The 19,634-nt window shown below is 38.4% G+C and overlaps 2 protein-coding genes across 3 annotated transcripts; both read right to left on the bottom strand.

Moving 5' to 3' along the window:
- Positions 1–28: 28 nt before the first annotated feature.
- LOC143413360 (uncharacterized) lies at positions 29–3,141 on the bottom strand. Of its 2 annotated transcripts, XM_076876259.1 has the most exons (6): positions 2,741–3,141; positions 2,517–2,617; positions 1,984–2,104; positions 1,189–1,736; positions 756–939; positions 29–491 (listed from the first exon to the last, which is right to left on the bottom strand). In XM_076876259.1, exons 1-6 carry the CDS (start codon positions 3,116–3,118, stop codon positions 177–179), a joined length of 1,647 nt encoding a protein of 548 aa, XP_076732374.1. In that variant the 5' UTR covers positions 3,119–3,141; the 3' UTR covers positions 29–176. The 2 variants fall into 2 exon arrangements, 1 of the variants encoding a protein (XP_076732374.1); XR_013093993.1 differs by lacking the exons at positions 1,189–1,736; positions 2,517–2,617.
- A 3,087-nt stretch (positions 3,142–6,228) lies between these two features.
- On the bottom strand, positions 6,229–16,700 carry LOC101467956 (uncharacterized). The gene is made up of 9 exons (XM_004566446.4): positions 16,357–16,700; positions 13,111–13,173; positions 11,535–11,660; positions 10,425–10,499; positions 10,105–10,200; positions 9,805–9,905; positions 9,318–9,393; positions 8,809–8,892; positions 6,229–8,087 (listed from the first exon to the last, which is right to left on the bottom strand). The coding sequence occupies exons 1-9, from the start codon at positions 16,414–16,416 to the stop codon at positions 7,965–7,967; spliced, it is 804 nt and encodes a 267-aa protein (XP_004566503.1). The 5' UTR covers positions 16,417–16,700; the 3' UTR covers positions 6,229–7,964.
- Positions 16,701–19,634: the final 2,934 nt, after the last annotated feature.

Here is a 19,634-nt window from a genome sequence, read left to right as displayed (position 1 = left end):
TCATTGTGTAGTGTTACACAACACTTAAATGACACAATTAAATGTACAATAAAATTAAATGACAATCTGTGCTCTAATGCTACGTCAGAGCAAATACAATAGCCAGAACTCATAATGACTACCATCAGGTCATAACAATATTCAAAATGTCATTATGTTGTCGTCCTTTTATCACATTACACATGTATGTTTGTAACTTGCTGTCCCAGTATTTCTGGGAGTATACTGTTTCTAAAAAAACACTCAACTTTAGGAATCGCATCATCCCAAAACTCAAGGTCAGGCAAAATCCTTTCAACAAATATGTCATTGCGGTTCCACACAACAAAGTCACAGTACTCTGCATTTGCAATGTGAAGCTGTGCCTGAATTTGGTAATAGTAGTCATGAGTTGGGTCCAGTGTGACATTATCCCCGTCACTGATGAGGCAGAAGCCCTTCTCCCCAGCACGCATGCGCAGGTTGACCGCATCTCTCTGAGAGTGTGGGCACTAAAATCACAGTGATGAGAACAACAATCAAGATTTATCTGATGAAACAGTGAAGAAGCAAAGATGATGGGTGTGGTCTGTGTTATCATAATCTCTCATTGCCCAAAACAAATGTCTATTTGAGACAGACAATAAAGCCTCATCTTATCTTAATTGAACAATAGATTAGAAATTAGAAAAGGTATTTCCTGCATTTTTACTCAGTTCACTGATTCTTATGGAAAGATGTCACACCTATGGCCTTGACTACAACAGAGTCAATACCTTAATCTCGCAGATGCCAGTTCCATGACAGTCACAAGTGACTATCCCATCAGGGGTGGACCCCATGTATGGCCACTTGGGGTTCAGCCAGAGACCGCTGTCCATACATGAGAAGCCTGCATGCTCCTGGCTCATAAGCTTCTCATATGCTCCTCTGGCTTGTGCTTCATGTTTGCATCCATAACTATAAACAGTACACATGCCAAACATGAAAAGGAAATTATTACTTAGTATTGGATGTGTAAAACAGTAAAGTGATGTATTATACAATATGCCATTACCCTAAACTATACTTAGTTCTTACCCTGTATAACCCTAGCCGTATAAGCCTATAACTAACCTCCATCTTCATAACACTTTTTTAGTTACAGTTATGGACAGTTTCATACCCCAAATCTTAACTCTGCCTTACCCTACATCAAACCCTAAATACCTTGTAGCAGCTGTGGTGAACCTATATGCCTCTGGATAGCATATGGCCTTGATCAAGCTCTTTGATGGTTGCTGGGGGTTGGTCTTAAGAACTTGTTTCAGCTTAGAGGCAGTTACGCGTCCAGCTCTTTGCCTAAACCAAATACTGCTTGCACTCTGACTTCGAGTCGCCCTCTCTACAGCCTGGACTTGGGACAGGGTGAGCTCTTCAAGCTGGAAGTCCAGGCATAGCTCTTCAAGGTCTTTGGGGGGGAGCTGCAGTGTCTCTGGTGTTCTGTACTCAGGCACAGTTTTAGGAAGCATGCTAGACTGGGGGACAAATTCTTTGTGGTAAGGTTCCCTAGACATCAGTGCTGCACTCCTTGGACAGTTTTTGCTTAAACTCTCAAAAAACCTACAGTATGTCTCTGAATCTCTCTGCACTCTTGGGCATGGAAGTGATTTCCCAACCTTTTGTGTACTTGTGCAGCCATCAATGGAACACTCAAGCTTTCGTTTTTTTGACTTTGCTGAAGAGAAGTCAATCAGAGTTACTGGGCAAGCAGGAATCTGGAAAAATTAAGCCAAAGAAGATCATTAAAATTTAAAAAGCTCTTTTCCAAAACGCTATATATGCCCGGCTTGATTAGATCTACTAGGAGCTTGAAGCCCCCGCCGGTATAGCCTACAGGGTCATTGAGGCACTCAAGCTTCCCCACCACGACAAGGTAGCAGTATAGGGGAAGATATTTTATCCTACTGTCACATGAAGTCCCAATATAACATTCTTTATCCTACATTTTGCTTTTTGGCTTACCTTTTTAACATGAGATGGCATCAGCCACTTGCACTGCTCTGATGTGCATGTCGCTCTCATTTTCACCCCAGCTTCAACTGCAAAAAGAACAGCTCCAACGTGCGAGCATGATTCTGATAGTCTGGAAATAGAGCACATAATCTTTTTAACATGAAATGCAATATTTACAGTACATTTTGATGATGCATAGCTTACTAATACTAATGTGCAATGGCACTTTATTTGAAGTAACATGTTTATTCATTAACTCTTTCTCAACAGCCTATAGAGAAATCATTATCTAGGTGATGACATGACTGAATAGTTCTACCCTCTATCTGAAAAATGCATCTGAGTGTCATGAGGGATCTAAGGCAATCACACAAATTCTTAGCTGATGAATTCTTAGCTAAAAGAAAACACTCTCTCCCCACTACTACTGAAGTACACCTGCAAAATGCTAGCAGTGCCCTATGCGTATATGTGTGTGTGTGTGTGTGTGTGTATGTGTGTGTTCTCATTGCAATAACATCCTACTTAATTAGGCTACTAACCCTGCCATACAATTGCAATGGGCTGCAATCACTTCTCCATCCTCCTTTGCAATTACCCAAGTCTTCAGAGGTGTCTCGTTAGACCTCTGAGAATGGTTTACCTTGAAACAAACAACTGTCACTCTAACGAAGTCCTAAGGATTTGGCATGTTTGTTGACGTTAAAGCCGCTAACGCTAACTGTTAGCGTGTTTAAGATAAAGCAATATAAGAACAAACACTCACCCTTGCAAACACCAAACTGTATCCATCACGGAGACGTTTTGTTCCAAGGTTGTGGACCCACCCGCTGACAAAAAAATTGTACGCCTCCAGACTCTTGAAAGCTTTCATTTGCTCCCTAGTGTAGTAAGAAGTCTGGAGGACCAAGTAGTTGGTGATATCCACAGCGTCGATAGTAGGCAAATCCTTTACTTCTGTGGTGTATTCGGACATTTTCAAAGAATACGGATCACGTCCGATATATTTTTTAACTATCTGTTTATATCTCTCCCGAGAAACGGGGTCTAAAGTTGCACAATAGCTGCTCTCCTGACTCTCCACAGTGTCCTCCATGTTTACTTCCGCCCTCCACTCAAAAATCGCGCTGCCTCCGCACGTCATCAGAACCACGTGACTGCAACCCAAGTATTTACGTTGAGTAGGCTAACCACATTATTAAATTAATGCATGTAAGGTGAACTAGCAAACACCGTTGTAGTTACATGTGGCTGTCTTCTTGTTTGATGCCAGATACTCCCCTCACCCTGGCCAAAAAAGGCTAAAATGACCAAAGAAAACGGGGAAACAGCTAAACATGAGAGGTTTTTGGACAAAGTTTGTGTTTTTTCCATTGTTTAAGCACTGCTTCCAGCCAAGAACGATACCATACATGCCCTATATTTGCAGGAAAGGCTAACATTGTTATCTTTTTTAAAAAAAAACCCAGCTAAACATGAGAGGCTTTTGGACAAAGTTTGTGTTCTCCATTCTTTAAGCACCGGTTCGAGCACCGTTTAAGCACCGGCACCATTTCAAAAATACCGGTTTGGCACCGGTGTCAGATAAAACCTACACGATACCCATCCCTAGTCAGTGATATCAATTCCTTCATCCGCCATGAACTGTAACTGTCTTTTACAGGCTGCCACAAGGCCAGGCATTGATGTGCACCAGGGGGAACTCGGGACCTACTACATGAGAGTAGAATCTAAAAATAGGTCCATCCTGATACCTAACAGTAGAGTCCTGTTGCCTAGTCTGTAGGGTGTCTGTGTGTGGCTCCATGGATATGACTCCTATGACCGCTGGGTGGCCAGTGTTGGACCTTTCAAATCTGGTATTCTATCTCAAATGCTACTTGGGCTCCAGAGTGAGCACTGTGCCCAGTCTACACTGCTTGTTATGAAGTTTGTATCTGATTTTGAAGTCATATTCTTGCTCTTGTAGTGCTCATACCATTCTTCCTTGCACAAAGGAGTAGATACCATCCTGCTGATGGTCTAAGGGCCTTCTACAACCCTATCCAGCTTTCCTTGTCATGGTCCTGGGCCATGTGGGCCCAGTATTCTTAGTTCCTTGTATTTTTGTATTTTGTTCCTTGCTTAGGCCATGTTTTCTGGGTTGCCCTGTTGTGTTGTTCCCTAAGTGTTTTCCCTTCATGGCTTTTACCCCCTGTGTGCCCCTCTGTGTATCTGTGAGCCCTCGTCTCTCCTTATGTTTTATTCCATGTTTCCCCTGCCCCTTATGTCTAAGTTCTCCCCGTGCTCTCTCTTCCCCCTGTGTGCCCTCTATGTATTTATGAGCCCTCGTCTCCCTTTGTGGTTGTTTCATGTTTCCCCAGCCCGTTATGTCTGTGTTTTCCCCGTGCTCTCTCTCTTCCTGTCTGAACCTCTGTGCACTTCCTGTTTACTTTGTGACTCTCACGCCTGTACATGTCATGTTCAGTTCACCCCGCCCTGTCTCGTTATGATTATCAGTGTCACCTGTGTTCCCCGTGTGTTCCCACTTTCCTCGTTAACCCTCTGTGTATTTCTGTCTGCATCTCCCTCTGTTCGGCGTCGCGTTCTCCCTCATGCTGTGTGGATTTCCCTGTTTCTCTCTCCTTGTGCTTTAGTTTTCCCAGTTTAGTTTATTTTGTATTGTTTCTCGTGGCCAGCAATAAAGCTGTGTTTTTTGAGTTCATCCCCGTGTGTGTGAGTTTTGCGATTGGGTCCTCATCCTGCCTGCCACACAGCGATCCATGACATTCCTAGACTAACTGCCTGTCACCTGGAATCTCCTCTAAGCTCTTGAGACTGTGCTGAGACACAGCAAACCTTCTGGCAATGGCAAGTATTGTTGATGTGCCATCCTGGAGGAGTTGGACTATTTATATAAACTCCAGGTATCATCTCATAACCCCAGCAGTGACATTGAGCCTAACCAAATGCAAAACTAGTAAAAACAAAAAGCAGTCAGAAAAGATGAGGAGGAAAAAAGACTCATTGGCCTCCGCCTGTAAAACCATTCCTGTTCTGGTGGTTGTCTCACTGTTGTCTCTCTATTGCACCAAAGCAGCTTAAACAGATTAAAAAAAAAAAAAACTTCTACTACCTAACCAACCAGGTCAATAATCCACAAGTTTAATTGGCTCAATGCTGAACTCTGATTAAAAAGTGTTCCCATTTTCTTTGAGCCCTGTATATAAAAGGAGAGGCTTCCAGTTGGATAAAATAGTAAATGTCTGTTTGTGGTAATGTTCTTTATAAAGAAATGTTTCCATGTGGAATTAACATTTTACTTTCAAACTTTTTTCCTTGAGGGTTTTAGTCACTGAAGATGATTAGAAACAAGTTCAGATTTAAGAATTTAATTTTACAAAGCACACCACCCACACATTGACTTGCTGCAAAATGTCCATCGCTGCCATCTTCAGGTTGCAGCTTGAAATGCCAAACAAACACAGATGATGCAGGCTATCAGGCGAGTAGGAGAGAACTCCTGTATACTGGAAATAATAATAATAATAATAATAATCACTCTTCAAATATTGAAAATAAAAGCTGTTTTTAGCATCTGCCTCCTTATTTAGAGGTATGTTTGTGCCCCAGTAGTCTTTCAGTACAGCTGATTGTGTTACTGGCACTGATTTTGCAAACATCACATAAATACCACAAGTGGAGAAAGTTTTCAAACATGCTGAAATACAGAGAAAAGAAACTTACACCTAGCGCATACCGTTAAATGACAGCAAAAATATTATAGTCTGTTAGAGACTTATTAATGTGTCACAAGCAGAGATGGGCAGTAACCCGTTACTGTTTTAAAGTAACGAGTAAAGTAAGGGATTACTCTCGCAAAAACGGTAATTAGATTACCGTTACTTTCCTGTAGGAACACTGCATTACTGCGTTACTAAAACCGTGATTTTTTTGCGATAATGTCTCATGACAATGACGTAAGCGAGTGCGACGTTCGTGACAACAGCTGTGTGCAGATCAACAATGGATAATATATCGAGTACGGGAGAGAGTATGAGCATGCAGCGTTTAAAGCGTGGAAGTACTGACCTTACTTTGAGTTTGATTCCGTAAAAAGTGACAAAAACATTAGTGTCCGTTGTGAGTGGGAAGAAAACTTCTTTTTATAGCGAAAAAAACCCTAAACTTCCAAGCAAGCACCGAGTGCGCTACGACGTAATGGGAAATTCACAAGTTAAAAAAAGGAGACTTTTCCATTTGATTACATTTTGTATGATGGATTATGTAGAAAAAGTAGAATTGGGCTGAAAGATCTATCACTTTATTACCTATTCAGGTTGTAAATCGTGTTTTTAAAAAGTAACTAAGTAATTAATTACTTTTGAAAATAAGTAATCAGTAAAGTAACGGGATTACTTTTGGGGGGAAGTAATCAGTAATTAGTTACTGATTACTTTTTTCAGGTAACTTGACCAACACTGGTGTCAGGGACCAAGCAGTAAAGCATAAAGGACACCGGTGGTTTTAATTCAAAAAAACGGGTTTTATTGACCCAAAAATATGAAAATATATTTAACAAAGCCAAAACTTAAACAGGCAGACCAATAAAAGAGGTCAACTCAACAGACTAAACTCAAGATCATAATTACCAAAACCTCAAACAAACATATGGTAAACTGACCTGCTGAAATGACACACAGGGGGACTTAAATACTGGTTTAGCTAAACCAAATGACACACACGGGGGAAAACAAGATGGCTGCCATATAACCAACTAATACAAAACATTTAAACAAACATGAAACACCCCCCAGGCAATGAAGCATGTGGTGCAATCCAATTAGGCTGTCAGCAGTACTTCAGGTCTCCCAGCCCTTTGCCACACCTTTTGCCAGACAGGAGGAGACACCAACCCCCAGGTAACTCAAACAAAGAAAGATGTATTAATATAACATAAAACAGAACTTTGACCTTGCAAGGTTAATATGTGTGCACGCCATATAAACATTGGAAGGTGTGATGGAAAAATGAATATATTTAATAAAGAAACGATATTGAACAATAAATAGAATATTTTAAAGTAGTGACTGTAAATTAAACTAAAGTGAATCAACGGGTGATGAGGTGTGGAGCTTACCATGTGTGGCATGCCATCACAACTGGTCACAAGTTCCGTTAAATAGTTGTGAGACAAGACAAATAAGCCACTGTTTAAATATGCTCCTGTAATAACATTTGCCTACCCCAAAAAATGTAGTTTTACAACCAATCAGAATTAATATGGAGCAGATCCAGGAGAGCCGTTACACCCTCTGTTACTGTGATTGTTCTGAAAATGGTGGCAATTTGTCCAGAGGCATTTGCAAAACAGTCCTAAAGCAGTCCTCTGAATGGAGTTAAAAGACTAAAATAATTATTTATAACTGATTCTAGACCCAAAAACCCAGACTTCCTATTTTAGTTTTTGCAAATAGAGCGATTGCCAATTTATTTTTAAAAAATGTCTAAAACAGACTAACATCCTTTAGATTTTCCTCCAAAAAACAATGATTATGCCCATAAAAGACTGTCATTCTGCAAAAACACAAGTTAGCTGCTAAAGATTAATGATTAATGATGGCACCTGCTTTGTGCTAACTAGATACCAGAAGCATGTTTAAACAGTAACAGAAATTTCCATGTTGATATGGGAAGCAGCTGTAGTGGTTAAAGCTGATGCCATCAGGATGCTGCTGTTAGAAATTTGCTTCTGCTACTGAATACATGAAAGTATTTTGCTACAATGAAAAGTTTAAGTATCTATTGTTTTGATCCCCTTCCATTAAACACAAGATGAACATTTCAAGAAGGAAATGTTTTACACCATATACACCAAATTAGCATTTTCAGGCAACAGCTCCATAAAGCACCATGTGTTCATTCTGGACCATCTCATCAGCACCAGAAGCCCAGAGAGTGGAAGCGCATTAGTATCGTTGTCTTAATTTTGGGTGAAAGGGGGTCAGAGGTCAGGTGAGGGAAGGTTTAGGTTGGTATTTCACTCTGTCGTAGTCGTCGACTGTAGTTTCAACTGGAGGCTTCTTCCAGTATTTCTCCAGACCCAAAGCAAGACACAGAGCAATGGCTGTTATCTGCAACACACACACACACACACACACACACACACACACACACACACACACACACACACACACACACTGTGTATAATATTTTATACATCATTATTCATCACAGTAAAAATTGCACTGCAATTGCCTTGCAAAAGGGAAAAATCAGTGGTTGCCTGGTGACTTTTTCTTGTTGCACTTTTGGCTGGTTGAGACTGAAATCAAATTTCTGTGTAACACCCTGAATCTGAGCAAACGATTTTGATTGCAAGGCGATTGCACAGGTGGACCATTAGGGTCAACCTGTTTCCAAACAATCAATTTTGCAATGAAATCATAGAGTAAAAGCTTTTCTTGAAACTTCCAGTGTTTTAGAATGGATGGACACTATCAGAGAAACTCTTCCAGAAATTCTAGACAAGCACATATATAAACTAGACATTTCCAGAAATTAAAATTCATGTCTTGGGAACTTCTATGAACTTAAATTTCTCCTCTAATCCTTTTATACCCATATAAACCACGTTTATATGGGTATAGAACAACCATATAGCCTCTTCCTCAATCATGCAAACATATCTACAATCATAACTTTTAGATTTTAGAATTTTTGCATTCATGCATTTGTTAATTTCTTCAAGCAGCTGGAGTTTGTTCTCTTTTCAACTCTTTATATATTAAAAAAAGATATGGATCTTGGTTTTAAAGTAAGATAAAAAAAAAAGCTGAGTGTTTTTTTTCTTACTGCAATGGTGGCGAAAGCTGAAATGATTCCTATTCTGAGCTTGACTGGGAAACTCAGGTAGCTCTTTAGGATGGGACCACAGGGCTGCCAAAAATATAAAGGTGAAGAATCAACATGATTAAAAAAACGTCTGTTTTTGGCGTACATAAGTCAAATTTCCCTTTGCGTTTATTTGCTTCTGTTTGTCTTTATAACTAAACAACATTATAAAAGATTAACTGAACTAAAGAATAGAAAGACTAAACCAGACTGCCACTGGATCGAAGATGTACAGTGGGAAGATGGAAAATGTAAATTTAAAAGTATAATAGAAAATAGTAAAATAGAACAAAACATAAGAAAAAAGGATAATCAGGAAAACTAGTAAAGGAGAGCAAGAAAAAAGAAAAAATAACCAGAGAAAGGGAGAAAACACTGGAGAATTGTAGAAAGAAAGATGCTGAGGAAATAGTAGAACTGTGTGAAAATTAATGATAGAAGAAGAACAAAACCCTGAAGCAAATATTTACCTTGGAGTGCACAAACTGCTGGTTACTTCCCACCATCACACAAGGCTCATATGAGCTGGAATTACCAGGCTGAGATCTGTGGGCAAAAACAGAAAGCCAAAATTTAAGAGCCAAGACAACCCATCCATCCATCTTCTTCCGCTGGGGCCGGGCCGCAGGGGGAGTGGTCACTACCCACAGCTCTTTACCATAGGTAAGGGTAGGGACGTTGATCGACAGCTAAATAATTTAAAAATGTATTAAACTTAAATATTCAGTTCATTTCAATTTTATTTATACAGTGGCAAATCACAACAACAGTCGCCTCTGTTGTTGTGACCCTATATTGTAGGGTGTACCCTACCTTATTCGGAAAAACAGCTAAAAACTCAAGCAAATGACACATTTTCTAAACGTATGAAATAGAAATTATTTTAAAAAATTAGATAAAAAATGACTCTACAATTCAATATTCAGCTAATCTATCTAAAATCCAGTCTTAACATACCTTGACTCACTGGTATAGGTGGTTGTAGGAGGTGTGCAGATACAGGAAAAAGGAAGCTGATTATCCCAGTCTTCAAATTTCCTCAAACCACAACAGGAGTCCTTGAAAACACACAAATATTATCATCAGTTAAAGCTCAAGGTTATCATTAGTCTTGGTGTTGAATTACTCATTCAGGTCATATATGTCTATAAAATTAGGTCATAGTTGTTGCTATGACAACAGGACAACAGGAAAAACTAAAAAGTTATATCACTTTTTCATTTCTTTATCCTTATTTTTTTTCTTTGTTTCACTTACCGACGTCTGAAGCTTATTTAATTCTTTCTGGATGTCAGCTGCTGCTTTGTGTAGGGGTGTCACATTGAGAAACAATTCATCCACGGCAAAGTCCATCTACAGTAAATAATATAAACGTTTGAAGAGTGATACACAAACACAAGCAGAGTTTTAAGAGTAATTAACTTTCATCTGTATTACTTTATTACTTATTTAGTCAGTTTACAGCCCAAAGATAACGGTTTCATATTTCATAGTCATTGCATACCTCCAGGGGGCACTGGTGACAAGAAAGCAAGGACTGTCTAAAAATACAGTAAGTGAAACGAACAGGTAGTTACCTGAGCTTGAACCTGAACCAGGGGTGAGGCAACGATCATTAGTGCCACAAACTCCACAAATGTCAGAGCAGAAAACTGGAAAAAAGATTACAGGTTAATGCCACTACTCTAGTGTGTGTGTTTGTACTTGTATGTGTATGTTTTGGGGGACCACTTTGGACCAATAACCTTTGTAGTGAGGACATTTTTGGAACACAGGGGCATTTGGGGGTCAGCCTCATTTAGGGACAGCAGCTTCAAACTTAGCTTTAGAATTTGGGTTAAAATTATGTTTTCGTATATATGCAATTAGGGATTAGGGGTTGGGAATACTTGTATCAGCTAGGATCCTCACAAAGATGCTACATTTGAACTTGTGGAGTGAAGAGCCCACTCCTGAAGACCTTCTATGACTCTGTGGTGGCCTCAGCTATCTTTTATGGTGTGGTCTGCTGGGGCGGCAACATCTCTGCTGGGGACAGGAAGAGACTGAACAGGCTGATCAGAAGGGCCAGCTCTGTTCTAGGATGCGCTCTGGACCCAGTGGAGGTGGAGAGTGACAGGAGAATGGTGGCTAAGCTGTCATCCCTGTTGGACAACATCTCTCACCCCATGCAGGAGACTCTGACAGCACTGAGCAGCTCCTTCAGTGGCAGGCTGCGTCACCCACGGTGTGGGACGGAGAGATTTTGCAGGTCTTTCCTCACCACTGTTGTCAGACTCCACAACAAAGACTTCAACTGACCAAACACACACATCCACACATGTGCAATAGCAACAACACTAAGTGCATTACTCTTTTTCTGGCATCGTTGTATTATACTCAATTGTATATAGCATTTGTATTCTATTTTATTCGATTGCATATAGTATTTTATTTTATTCTATTTTATTGTGTACAGTATCTTATGGATATCTTATTCCAGTGTTTGTTCTCTATTTTTTTCTATGCAACTTTGTACATAGAAAAAATGTACAAATTTATTTTATGTTATCTTATCTGCTTTACTGCTTTAACAAAACTAATTTTCCATCCGTGGGACTAATAAAGTTTATTTTATTTTATCTTATCTTATCTTATCTCATCTTATCTTATTTTAACAAACACATGTATGAATTTGTGTTACTCACCACCAACAGCAAAGATTTGTAGTCCAAAGAGGCAGCAGATATGCCCAGAACAGACAAAACCATTGTGAGTGGACCAAACACCTGCAGGACCAGTAAGCCATTACTAATGGACAGCTGGTCAAACAACTGAAAGAGAGAACGTCAGATAACAAATATATTTTATTTAACCTAAACAAAAGGAATAAATAACAAATATTTATAATAACAACTATTGAATATGCAGAACAGTATCTGAGACCATTTCTAATGAGGCAATGAACAGGATCAGCAGAAATGGTAAATGGTATAGCCTGCATTTGTATAGCGCTTTACTTAGTCGCTAAGGACCCCAAAGTGTTTTACACGACATAGAGTCATTCACCCATTCACACACAATCACACACTTGTGATGCAGTGTGGAGCAGAAGGTCCAGATGCATCTTTTAGATTATGTGCCAGATCCTTGCAAGTCCTTTTCCTATTTAGGACATGACTTTGAGATACCACTCATCTGCTGTTGTTAGTCTTTAGGCCTGGCACTTCTTTTGCCCACTCCTTGTCCAGGTTCCTCAGATATTTTAAGGACACATAGCACACCATGTTGAGATATGCCAAGTTTTCAGCTGCTAGCTCTCTGGGAATCACCTTGTTGGTGCAAAAATATCATTTTATGTCTGTAAAACTGTGCCATCTTTGGCATTTTTATAGATTCAACAAAAGAAATAGGAAAAAGGGACATGTTTGTGACACACTTCCGGTAATGAAGTGCTTGAAGATGCTACTGAAAATTAATTTATTGGTGAAGTTGATTGTCACATAACACTGATTCATTGTTCGAGTTAGGTGCCTTTTTGTGCTTGAATTATTCTTAAGTTGGTTTTCTGTGGCTAAAAAAAGAAATCAATCCTCTAAAATTGTCAAGTATACTGGCTGGAATGAAAGTGAGGATAAAGCAGCCAGTGTCCAAAGAAAACTTTGAAAGACCCTCAGAAATCCTGGGAAACTATATTAAAGACCACTCTAAAGACTTCAAGAAGGTCTGGCTACTTGGAAGCAAACTATAACCAAATGACGGGGGATGGGTACTATTTAGCAATAATATAAAAGATAAAATATGTAAAAATGAAAATGTATAAAATAACTACTAAATGCAGTAACTAATAACAGCACAGCAATACACAATTATATTATTATAATTATTATATATATTCAAATATGCCTTTATTTAACCATAGTCTGTTTTTAGCAAAAAATAGAAAGAACTTTGGAAATCATACACGTTGATATGTATGTATGTATGTATGTATGTATCTATGTATCTATGTATCTATCTATCTATCTATCTATCTATCTATCTATCTATCTATCTATCTATCTATCTTCCTTCTTATCAGTGCTAGAGTCCAAGCTACATTACAAGTGGCAGGCTCACAGTTGCATTGTGGATAATGTATGCACCAGAATCTTACAAGAAAGTAGAAGTTGTGTTATAAAATGTCAACTATGAGTCTGAGGAAATATAATGTGAAATTAGAGCTGTTTCACTACATAGTTGATTCTTGTATAAAAAAGTGTGGTGAAAAAAATCCCATTTTACCTCTGCAACAGGTATATCATCAATGGGGGAAAAAGCAGCACCAATCATCACAAACCCAGACACCTGCATAATAAAAATGAATAAAGAATAAAAATAGTAAAAGGCAATGACTCAAACTGGTTTACACAAAAGTGGCTGTTGGTTGGGTTCACAGATCAGGAAGTCTTTAACAGCAGAAACATTCCTGTGAAATGCCTTCTCTTCCCCAGAGAGACTGGGAACTCTGACAGCTTTATATCACAAATGTAATCTGTCTCACAGTCAGCAAGTTGAAACTTTCCAAAACAGTCCAACTACACCTTAAACACTCATGGTTGTCTCATTCTTTGACTTCCACATTCCCAGCCTCTGTTGGCTTACTTAGTGAATATTCTCTCTGCAACTTGTCTTACGCAGTTTAAATGAACAGAAAAAAACAATAAAAACACTCACACATTTATTTCTATTATTTCTAGATGTTGCTTAAACTTAGTGGAGCACCAAGTAAGCTCCTGAGTTTGAGCCCCAGCATTCACAACCACAGAGATGCAAAATGTATACAGTATATGTACACACACACACACACACATATATATATATATATATATATATATATATATATATATATATATATATATATATATATATATACGTAACGAAGCAGGAAACAGGAAAGAAATTCCCATGTTGGAGTGTTTGTGAAATAATCTCTATTTATTGCAAACTGGCAACAAAAGCTGCTGTAATCATACCACAGATTGTCATTTTAGGCATTAAATTTGATTGCAGGTGTTGAAGAGAAGTTGGGAAGTACAACAGGAGGAATAAAAAAGCAGATAAAATCATTGACTCAAGGCAAAGGGGGGAAACACGATGGCAATATATGAAGAACAAATGAGTGAATAAACAACAGTAAATTAAGGAAAAGAGATTTTATAAATGGACAAAATGAACCTCTAACAAGTTTTCTATCCACATTTTATTTAAAACTTACTTTTTAAATCTTTTAGGTTTAAAAGTGTATGAACTTGCTGTATAAGAAGTTATAATGTAACATGGAAAGTGAAACTGTTCTCTGATGGATAAGAGCTATATTAACAACGCTGGGGCCTCAAAGATAATCTTTGACAACGTCTGTTCTACAAAGTTTTGATTTGCATTGGTCAACTTTACTTCTATCTAATGTTTTGTAAGAATAAAAGTGCTTCACTGAAACACAAGAAAGCACAAAGACACTGAAAAAATGGACATAAATAAAATAACAGTTAAAATAAGCAATAAAAGTATTGAGCTACTTAAAAGTTATAAGAAACATTTTGAAAATATTTTCCTTTAAAGATGTGGTTGTTTTCCCTAAATAAATCTAAAACTATATCTAAAAAGGAGGGCATCAATTGGTCATGAATTATCAGGAGCAAAGACCACATATAGCAGTATATCATCAGCCTAGCTGTGGAATGAAATTTCTGTTAATAACACAAATGTATTCGCATATATAAAAAATTGCTTCGATCTTGGTCCTCTACCAGAGGCCTGGGAGCTTGAGGGTCCTCCACAGTACCTTTGCTGTTTTTAGGACTGCGCTCATCTGGATAAAAATCTCAGAGGTTGTTCCTGGGATTTGTTGCAGCCAGTGCTCGGATGAAAACAGGGACCACTGTTGGCTTCACCCTACACATCTTCTCAAGCTCCTCTCAGCTGTTGGTACTTCACAGCTTCATAGCTACATCTTTCACTGAGGGCCTTCTTCTTTTGGTTGTCCACCACTGCTATGCCCGGTTGGTTTGTCTGTCTGTATCTGGAAGTCACACAGGATCTTAGCTCGGTCATTCTCAACCACCCTAGGGGTGTATCCCATTTTGACCTTGGGATGTCCAAGCTATACTCTGCATAGATGTTCCTGTATACTATGGCACCCGCTTGGTTATGGCATTCAGTGTTTCCCTGCTTGCTAGCATCTTGCACCCTGCTGTTATTCGCTGGATTGTCTCAGGGGCATCTTTACACAGCCTGCACCTGGAATCTTTCCTGGTTTGGTAAACCTCAGCCTGTATGGATCTCGTGCTTAGTGCTTTTTCCTGTGCTGCCATGGTTAGTGGCTCTGTGCTAGCTTTCAGTCCAGCTTTGTTTAACCACCAGTTGGATTTCTTGATATCAGCCACTTCTTCTATCTCCTGGTGGTACATACTGTACCATGCAGGGGCTTGTCCTCCCATGATGGTTCCTCTTCTTGCTCCTCTCCTTTCTCTGGTTTCTGCTGCCTGAGGTATTCACTAAGCACACTATCAGTTGTGAGGCCATCTTCCTGATGTACTCATGGATCTTTGTTGTTTCGTCCTAGACCGTGGTTATGACACTCCCTAGTCCCCTGCCTCCTTCCTTCCTCTTATGAACTTAAAAAGTGAAGGTTCTAAAATTGTTGCTAAAAGACCTCCACATTATTTTAGTGTTTTAGTGTAGTGAAGAGAGATTTATTAATAAAAAGATTAAATCAAGACTAAATGTTTACTTTAAATAAAAGAAAATCTTTTTGAGTACCACACAGTGCAAGATTTTGGCAACATAACACACCACCTAAAATATTTTAATGTTTAGATAAGTATTAAGAATACATGAAAACAAATACTTCACCCAAAAAAACAAGAAAAAAAGTTGATTCTATGCTGTTTTCTCTCGTTTTAAATATAGGGCTGCTTTAAGTTTTTATGTATTATGTGTTTTATTTTTATTGTTTTGTTTTATTTTATTGTTCTTAACATATTTAATGTACAGCACTTTGGTCCTGTGCTGGGTATTTTAAAGTGCTTTATAAATAAAGATTGATTGGATTTAAACGCAACATATAATAGTTGCCAAAAATTAGACAAATATAATCTTGCACCTGCTACCAGAAAGCAGTTGCTAGTTATTACCACAATTATCACAAATATGTATTTGAACCCAGAATGAAACTAAATTTTGTACGTGCTCAACGCAAAATAATCACATGTCTACAAAATTATAAGTAAAAGAAAAAAAGTTAAAAACAAACATACTGTTTCTGCTTTTCACCTTCTGTTTACAAGACTGTAGTTACATTGAAATTCATTAATTAGCACATGTAATCAACACCTGAATGACACACTGTGTATTTCAAAAATAGTAGATTAAGATTTTAGACCATTAGAATTTTTTAAGATTACCTTTTTAAAATTTTCATTTTTTAAAGATCCAATCACCTCCGACAGCCCACACAAACATGCAGTTAACAATTAGCAGTGTGCTTACCAGTAGCAACACAGTAACACAGATGGCAAGTCCTCGCAAGTAGCTCCTGCAGCGAGCCATGGCTGCTGTCTGAGCGAGTCCAGTTAAAATAGAAACAGAGTAAAGTCCAGAGCCCACTCCTGTGTGATGGATGTTGTTTAAAGCTCCGTGTTTGGCGGCAGAACGAATAACATGACCAAGTTTGGAAGATTGGCTGAGAGGAAAAGAGAGAAGGGGAGAAGAGGAGAGGAGAGGTTATTCCAGGTAACAATAACAACTAATTAAGCGTGGAGGGTGATTGAAATAGAGATATGAATGTCAGTAAGAAAACAGGAAGGTAAATGACAAAGAAGTATGAAAAAGAAAGTGAAAGTGACAGGAGGAAAGGGAGGAAAATAAGTAACAAGTGTGATGAAAGGACACAGGGAAGACAAATAGCATTTCTAATGTGAAAACGTGTTTATTTTTACACCATAAACAAACACAGCAGCAACAGCCCAACTTCATTGTTGCATGGCAACTGCAGACCCAACAATCCTGCTCCACAACTCCTTCCTTCACCTTTTCCTTCTGTCCTTTCAGCACTGTTCAGAACAGCATGTGATGGGCCAAAAGCATCTCAACTGAGCATAAATCATCGTTCTACCTGGAGAGGTGAGCTGCAAACTTAAATTTCTTGCAATTATCGTTACCCAGAAGAAGAAGAAGAAGAAGTATCCTTTATTGTCATTATGTGTTCACACATAACAAACTCTCAGCACACACCAGAAGGTTGTTATATTAGTGGATCAGTTTGTGTGTGTCTTTAAGAAATACTGTTATGGGCCATTGCACATACGACCTCCAAAAGTGATTATCTTTTTGAACTGATTTAGACCACTGCTTCCAGGATTTTTTTGGAAGGATGTTTTAGCCGAAGTTAAATTGGACATTTTCCATTATTTTTACCTATGTTTTGATACCAGGAACATCTTCTAGCTGTGATTGATGCAGTTTTGCTATGGAAAACTGGATTCCATGATCTTGATGCACAAAGTCAGCTACAATAAGATGTTAATTTGGCTTCAGTTTGATTTGTATATTTGTGATCAAGTTATTTGCTTGGACTTATCAAAATAATATTTCAATTTCATATCAGTGTTATTTTGTAGTAAGTGCTGTACCAGGACGGGAGTAAAATAGACTGGAATCCAGCAGAGTCATTAAACTGGGTGCTGTGTTGACTTTAGGTTAAAAATAGCTGCAGGGGATGGACCAGCAGAGTGTGTTTATGGCCAAACTTATGTGTGTTAGAGAAACAGTCATAAACAGTGTCCCTGGTTGTTTCCCAGCAGACATTTACAGATTTGGGCAGAAATATAAAAATATCTCTGGAATCAGCCACATTAGCCAAAACAGTGGTAATGACGTGTGCAGTGTAAACATCCATTGCGGCTGTGAGATACCAGACGTAACTCTTGTTCTATGAGCAATTAATACCATAAGGCTTGGCTGCTTTGTTATTCTGACTGTTCCAAGCTGTTTCTGCAACACCTTCCTGATTGTTTTTGCTGAACGCAGGTGGTTTTCTTTCTGAGGAATTTAAATTTTATGCAGAAGGGGAGGGGCCAGGTTTAGTTTCCAAATTTCACGCCATCACACAGTTTGGCTTTGACTCACTAAGAACAGTGGTGTTGCTTGTCCTGTCATTTGTGTTTGGTAGTCAGCTATCTTATTTTCTTTAATTATGGATGTCAAGAAATAGATAAAAACTTCACTGTCAATTTAAACACCCGAAGTACTCAGATTGAAAGTGTAAAGTATAAAATGAATATTTAAAAAAAATTCCTTACTTTGTTATATTACATTACATATTTTGATTTTTATTTGTTTATTTTTAACAGGCACAGTGTAGATTAATAAACACTGTTATTTCTTTTCATCTGCAATCCCTCGCTAAATATCTAACCCGATGGTAGTTATACACTGAAACATACACATAACCGCACTGTATTAAGCATTAGTGAGATAATGGTGAATACTTCATTTATAAAGCATTATGCCTTATTATTATGTAATTTATAGATACAGATCTAAATGGTTTAGCCTTGATTAATAAGCTCATATATAATGAGACTAATGATAGCATTTTTATATAACATCAATTACAGATTTTCCATTTCGACAAATCTGTGCAAAAATATGGATTCATTTTCATTTTCTGTCTGATAGTCACACTGTTATGATGTTCTGATGGCAAAAACAAAATTAAGTTCCCTTTTTGAACGTGGTCGGGTTGTTGAACTGCATAAGCAGGGTCTCTGGCAGCATGCCATCGCATCTGAGGTGGAAAGCAGTAAGACAGTCATTTGGAATTTTTTTAATGGGTTATGGAATATAAGAGTCAAGTGGAAGACAAAAAAGTTTCCACAGCACTGAGTCGGAGGATCCATTTGGCTGTCTGTCAAGACTCTGGGCAATCCTTGACCCAAATTAAGGTTGTTACTGGTGCTGACTGCAGCCCCTTAACATCAGATGGCATCTGAGACTGAAGGGCTTCAAAAACAAAAAACGCCAAAGGCCTTGTCTCCTTGAACACCACAGAACTGACCATTTGGACTTTGCAAGAAAGCACCAAACATGGGACATTGAAAGGTGGAAGAAAGTTTTATTCTCTGATGAGAAAAAATGCAACCTTGATGGTCCTGATGGTTTCCAACATGGCAAGACAAGCAGATCCAACGTGAGATGTTTTCTACGCACCATCCTGCATGGGGGCGCCATAATGATCTGGGGTAATGGTGGTAAATTTGATTCTTTTTACTGAATTGAGTTTCAATGAGTCACTCACCAAAGTGAATCGGGTTCTTTTGAGTCATTTGAGTCACTGAGGCAGTTGCCCAGAGAGTGCAAAAAATGTACATTTTCACTCAAACTTAATTTATTTCTCTTTTCATGTATATCCTACTGCTAAGATGAGTGATTGAAAAAGAAAAACAACTATTTTTATAGAGTAAAAAAAAGCACAAAAAAAAGATTTCTAAAGGGAACATTTATTTTATTTATTTTTATTTATTTTTATTTGTATTTTCCTCAAATGTGTCAAATATATATATATTTTTAAATGTCCACTGAGCTGTGAGCCAGGGGGCAGTAATGCGCCTTAACATTGGTTGCCAACCAAGAAGAAGAAGGAGCTGTGAGCCAGGACTGACGTTGAGTGAGTCCTGAGTGATTCGTTTATGCTACGATTCATCACAGAAGGGAGTGAGTAGGGTTGCCAACTCCCTGAAAAATAAATAAGGGACACCTCGTGGCCA

Source organism: Maylandia zebra, linkage group LG17, assembly GCF_041146795.1.
Source record: "Maylandia zebra isolate NMK-2024a linkage group LG17, Mzebra_GT3a, whole genome shotgun sequence".
NCBI classification, from domain to species: Eukaryota; Metazoa; Chordata; class Actinopteri; order Cichliformes; family Cichlidae; genus Maylandia; species Maylandia zebra.
Note: the sequence above shows the minus strand (reverse complement) of the source record. Positions and strands in the feature narration are given on the sequence as shown.

Excerpts from the sequence above, each read along its gene's own strand:
- LOC143413360 (XM_076876259.1), bottom strand. The coding sequence starts at position 3,118 with ATGACGTGCGGAGGCAGCGCGATTTTTGAGTGGAGGGCGGAAGTAAAC. Across the intron at positions 2,618-2,740 it reads ACAGTTTGGTGTTTGCAAGG|GTAAACCATTCTCAGAGGTC; the intron begins GTGAGTGTTTGT and ends GTTTGTTTCAAG. Across the intron at positions 940-1,188 it reads TTCACCACAGCTGCTACAAG|TTATGGATGCAAACATGAAG; the intron begins GTATTTAGGGTT and ends TACTGTTTATAG.
- LOC101467956 (XM_004566446.4), bottom strand. The coding sequence starts at position 16,416 with ATGGCTCGCTGCAGGAGCTACTTGCGAGGACTTGCCATCTGTGTTACT. Across the intron at positions 13,174-16,356 it reads GTGTTACTGTGTTGCTACTG|GTGTCTGGGTTTGTGATGAT; the intron begins GTAAGCACACTG and ends TTTATTATGCAG. Across the intron at positions 10,500-11,534 it reads ACAAATCTTTGCTGTTGGTG|TTTTCTGCTCTGACATTTGT; the intron begins GTGAGTAACACA and ends TCTTTTTTCCAG.